This window comes from Priapulus caudatus, unplaced genomic scaffold (genome assembly GCF_000485595.1).
Source record: "Priapulus caudatus unplaced genomic scaffold, Priapulus_caudatus-5.0.1 Scaffold13, whole genome shotgun sequence".
NCBI classification, from domain to species: domain Eukaryota; kingdom Metazoa; phylum Priapulida; class Priapulimorpha; order Priapulimorphida; family Priapulidae; genus Priapulus; species Priapulus caudatus.
In genome coordinates, this window is record NW_014577074.1 from 120,854 (window position 1) to 126,906 (window position 6,053).

General features: G+C 42.8%; 1 protein-coding gene across 1 annotated transcript in view; it reads right to left on the reverse strand.

Annotated features, from left to right (window-relative positions):
- LOC106808619 (ER membrane protein complex subunit 8-like) overlaps positions 1-5,943 on the reverse strand; it is a 22,781-nt gene extending 16,838 nt beyond the window's left edge. Inside the window, exon 1 of the mRNA XM_014811413.1 lies at positions 5,703-5,943. Coding sequence (XP_014666899.1) covers positions 5,703-5,909 — 207 coding nt within the window. The 5' untranslated portion in view covers positions 5,910-5,943. The remainder of the gene's footprint in view (positions 1-5,702) is intronic.
- Positions 5,944-6,053: the final 110 nt, after the last annotated feature.

Sequence of the window (6,053 nt, forward strand, 5' to 3'; positions counted from 1 at the left end):
GTCACTAGCTATATGTTAACACTTGAACACGCGTTAACCAATGGTGTAATCACTAACACAACAAAAACAAATAACTGAATTTTGTCAAATTACCACTCAACTAAATGCTATGTAAAAAAAACACAACGAAGGGCACTGAGTATCTTCTGTTGTTCCTCGGGTTAGTCACCTTCATTCGACATGTCCCCGCAGGTTTGTGGACAGCCTTGTTCCACATCTTTAGTACACCTCTATATGGCTCTATCTTGTCTGCAAATCTGGATGGCAGCATGTTTACAGACGCCCCGGTGTCTATCTGAAAATCGACTTCTGAACCGCCAACCATCATCCGACACTTTGTCATCCTACTGGTTGGGGACACACCTGTGACAGCTTGCACAGACGGTCTTTTCCCCTGAGCTGTGACTGTATTGCACCACTCATAATCTGAGTCACTGGCAGATACATCATCATAATACTCTTCCTTTAGCTGATTCACCCGGCCCCTACCAGTCCTGAAGGGCGCCGATACTCTCTGTTTCTGTTGTCCGCGTCTCATGTTGTCTGGGCATTTTGACTTAAAAAGTGATTCTTCTCACCGCATATGTGGCACGTCTTGCCAAAAGCTGGACACTTTTCTTTCTTCATGACGTGAGAGAAGTTGCAAAATCTGCACTGTTCTTTCTGCAAAGTTACGTACTGTTTATCCTTGACCTCGGGAAATCTTGCCCTTATTTTGTGCACAGTATCAGGCATAACTGGCTTCAATGCTCTGTCACACAACGAAGCAGACTGTGCAGCCCTGCACACATCAATGCACCTGTCAAGGTCAAGTTTTCTTATCTTTAGCAAGTCTTCTCTCGTTTCATTTTCTCTTATTCCCAGCACAACTCTGTCTCTTATCATAGAAGCCTCGCACGTGCTGCAAAGCTTACAGGTTTGTGCCAGTGTTCTGAGGTCGGCCAGGAAGTGATCAAAGTCCTCCCCTTCCTGCTGACAACGCCGGTAAAATAAAAATCTCTCCATGGTTTCATTCACCTCACCTATGCCTATGGCATATTCTTAAAATTTCCCTGTAATTTCAGTGACAGTTCTTTGTGGGCGGAGAGTTCTCGGGTTCTCGGGTTCTCGGGTTCTCGGGTTTCTCCCAGTTCTCGGGCGTTGAGAAGCTAAACCCACTGAGCGTTTTCATCGCATCGTCAGCGAGACAGTTCTCAAGCATTGCTACCTGAAACGCACGGTCTTTCGTGTGTAGCCCAGATAACAGGTTGTAGTTGTCCCATCTTTTCTTAAAAAGCTTCCAACTCCCTACTTTGTCTTCTTCCAAAGTCAGGGGCTGTGGTGGCTTTATGCTGCCGAAGTTGTAGCCCTGCCTGTCAGGCTCACTGCCACGTGTCACGCGCACCTCCATTTGACTTGTGAATCTTTCTCCAGGCTATAACACAGCTTTCCACAGATGTCCTATCCTGTGCATGGTTTATTCAGTTTACCGCTGCCACCATGTTACGTGCTGCACAGTGCACAGCCACGAAGTCATAGCCAAAACCAGAACCAGTGGAGAACGTTTACACAAGCATTTATTCAGCTACATAACCGTGTGCTCCGTGCTCCGTGCCCTGTCCACTGCTTAACTGCCTCGTGTAACATGCGTCTAAACAGAGGAATTGCTCCGACCTGTGATTGGAGGATAAACAATAAGACCCGCCACTCCTGCGCCATACGCATTATTGCTCATTTGACGGTTTAGGCAACGTGTACTAACTATCATATGGAGCGAAACGAGTTTGAGGTTACTTTCTATAAATTCTAGCTAGTATAGACACGTCTTAGCATTTAATCTCTGTGATTTGAGTCTATTGAAGCGCGATTAGTCGCTAATTAATTAGCAAATCATGACGCGCGGCTATGACCGTGTTGAAACGAAACGCTCACGAATTCTACTTTTTATTCCTCCAAAAATGGGCGTGCGGAAGTGGGCCCGGCGGCCCCCGGCCCCCCCCCGACCCTCCTCGATTTTTGATCCTTCCAATCACAGGGTCGGATGCAATTCCTCTGTTTAGACGCATGTCTCGTGTATACACGTGTACGTTACACCCATCTATTGCCATCGCTGTCGCCATCTAGTGGCTGACATAGGCTATTCAGACATGTTATTACAACACTTAACAGATAGATATGAGTAATAGGTAAGATTAGATAGATGGATGGATAGATAGATAGAGATTGATAGATATAAATGATAAATTAAATAGATAGATAGATGAAATATTACATAGATAGATAAATAATTACATAGATAGATAAATAGATAAGATAAACTAGATCAATTCAGATTAGATCAGATAGATGCGATAGAGTAGAATAAATAGATAGATTTTTGGGTATTTTTCTTTCAACCAAGTTGTTACCAACTGAGCGCTTTATTTCCCGGGCAACGCTGGCTGTCCTGCTAGTTACTCCTATGATTAGGAGTAATGTTGCAAGAACCACACTGCCACAATGTAAATAAGTGTGCTTGCCATACTTTTGTGCATACATCCTTGGTAGTTATCTAAATTCTTGAATTTAAAATTCATTGTAACAGTATGTGTATATATATGAATATTTACCTAAAAAGGTAAAGTAAAAAAATAAAACTTGACAGAATCCTATTAATATTAACGACGTGGATATTCGTCCGAGCATCGGACACCTGTTCGTGGTCCGTCGATCATCAACATCATCGGTTGGACCCAAGTAACCGATGATCGGTTACAATCGGTTACTCGGGGTGTTGCATGCCTGCTTGTGCGTAACGTCGTGTGCATGTACGTGTGTGCATGTATGTGCTTGTTTAGCCCTGTTTACTGTTTGTTTTGCACTGTTTACTACTGTGTGTATAATACATGTATGTTAATAAAGGACAACATGTATAGTAGCGATATCTCTGATTCTCATCACTTTTCCAAATTTTCTTGTTAAAGTTTAAAAAAATTTTTTTTTAGGAAATCGATTATGGATTTTGATAACCAAGCGCTTGGTTCGAGCCACTGTTCAACCGATGATCGAGTATAATCGATGATCGTGACATCACTACCTGTTCGTATGCGCTATTCGTCCGAGCAGTTGTTGCGCATGCGCTGTTCATGTAGCATGCCGCAGGCTAGCTCTAGTACTATAGCTTGCGTTCATTAACTGCCGCCGGGCTATAGAACATTTCCAGCTAGATTTCGTAACTGCAACCTGTTACCACCTGTCCCCACGAAAAATTGATCGCAAAACGCAAAATGATGAGGCTTTTTAACACTTATTTATCTACATGGACATCTCACCTATCTTTTTGAACACTTTCCACAACTTTACACCATGTATTTATCTATTTATTCCTCAAAGTAAGCACTACTGGCAATTCACTACTGGCAATTTTTAAATGATGTGGCGAGCACACGAGTGACGTCACCGGATATGTAGGCAAAACACATGGCAGCTATGGTGCATGTATATATATACAATACCGGTGACGTCACGCGTGCGCTCGCCACATCATTTCAAAATTGCCAGTAGTGAATTGCCAGTAGTGCTTACTTTGAGGAATAAATGGATAAATACATAGTGTAAAGTTGTGGAAAGTGTTCAAAAAGATAGGTGAGATGTCCATGTAGATAAATAAGTGTTAAAAAGCCCGATCATTTTCCGTTTTGCGATCCATTTTTCGTGGGGACAGTCGTGGTAACAGGTTGCAGTTACGAAATCTAGCTGAAAATTTTCTATAGCCCTGCGGCAGTTAATGAACGCGGGCTATAGTCATAGAGCTAGCCGCAGGCGCACGGCACGAGTGCCGGAGGTAGGAAGGTACAATTTTTAAATCTAGACGCTCTAAAATGCTGTTTACCCTTTAGATTTATGATTTTTTGCCCTTTAGACTGGGGAGCCGTAGCGTTTTGCTACGGCAGCCCTACGGCTGTGACGCACCTGCATACATGCGTTCAGGAGCTAATAATGACAAATTTGTCATTATTAGCTCCTGATGCGTTGCGTATGTGGTTATACACCATAGATAGTGTTTGGTCCTATCACTCGCGTATATAACTATAAGCGAACCGAGTCGGTTTATAGTTAGTGTTAGGGTTAGGGTTTGGTGTAGGATTAGTGGAAGGGTTAGAGATTAGGCATGGTTCGGTAGTATGCGCCTCCCTAGACTAGCATTATATTACATTTATGTAATACAATATGAACAGCGCATGCACAACAACTGCTCGGACGAATAGCGCATACGAACAGGTGTCCGATGCTCTGATGAATATCCACGTCCTAATATTAATATGAAGATGGGCAAAACATTGATTCTCAAGATACAAAGTATTGAATTAAGATGTAAGAATGATTCATGAAGCTACATAATATGTGAAGTATAACGTAGGTCATTTTATGCTCTTAGTCTTAATAATAAGGACGTGGATATTCGTCCGAGCATCGGACACCTGTTCGTATGCGCTATTCGTCCGAGCAACAACTGCGCATGCGCTGTTCATGTTGTATTACATAAATGTAATGTAATCAAGAGCATATGAAACAGGAGAGCGTACAACAGTAAAATGCTGAAACCATGTTGCAGTATTAGTCGAATTAATAAACTTTTCCCATGTTATTTTGACGATGATCAGATGTCCTACCTTGTTCATATAAAACAAACTGCTTGTCTCTACGATGCTCCTACGCTGAGATAATGAGCGGTGAAAATCTGGTTTTTTCGCCGAAATCCCAATCAGATGACTAGGAACTGCGACCCTCTCTCGTGTGGGCGGAGTGTACGGCCCACACTGTGGCCAGTGTGTTGCTTCTGGTCGCCGCTGTGTAGCGCCATAGTGGCGCTGACTCACGTCATACTACCAGAGTTTACTATACATCCAGCGTGAGGTGGACGTGAGGTGGGCACAGGTGGGGGTCATCACTATGGCAATCAATAACAGACGTCATTCATTCCATTTGTCAATCATTGACGGAAACACGCAAGGTTTACCAAAGTTATAACACTTCGAGAGACGGTCACAGTAACTGACTAATGTCTAGTAGGTGTTCGGCGAAAATACCAGATTTTCACCGCTCATTATCTCAGTGTACGGGCATTGTAGGGACATGCGGACACAGCTAATCAATAATACTGCAAAAAATCGTCAAAATAAAACGGGGAAAGCTTATTAATTCGACTAATACTGCAACGTGGTTTCAGCATTTTACCGTTGTACGCTCTCCTTCCTTATATGCTCTTGATATAATGCTACTCTAGGGAGTCACCTACTCTCTAACCCCAACCACAACCACAACCACAACAAACCTAACGCTAACACTAACTATAAACCGACTCGGATCTCTTATTATACTTGAGTCATAGTACCAAACACTATCTATGGTGTATAACCACATACGCATGTATGCAGGGGCGTCACAGCCGTAGGGTTGCCGTAGCAAAACGCTCATAGCAATTTAGCATTTTAGAGCGTCTAGATTTGAAAATTTTCTGGGGGTAAACCCCCCATACCCCCCCCCCTTCACACGTCCTACCTCCGGCACTCGTGCCGTGCGCCGGCATGCAACATGAACAGCGCACACGCAACAACTGCTCGGACGAATAGCGCATACGAACAAGTGTCCGATGCTCGGACGAATATCCACGTCGTAATAATAATACTAATACTAGTAATACTAATAGTCTTAATCTTATGGCCATTTCCATTGGCCCGTACCTGTGACAGAGCAACTTCCATCATTGGCGTTAGACCTATATTTAAATGAAACAAAGGCACAGTATCCACAATGTGCGGTGGTTTACTTTCTTTGCCTTTTTGCTTCTGTGCCAATAGTAACCCATTCAACGCACAATGTGGGTATTTAAAGACATGAAGTAAAATTTTGCAGTAACTTTGCCGATTTAACACTACACTGTCAGCCATTGTGGTATTGTGCTGCCGCCTATACTTCTACAACAAGCGGATAGATGAGGAACAAATAAGGTAACTTTAATTTGTTTATTACAAAATCAAGTCGTATTACAATTAAGTAGCTTGCAAGCACACGATATGAAAAATATAATAATA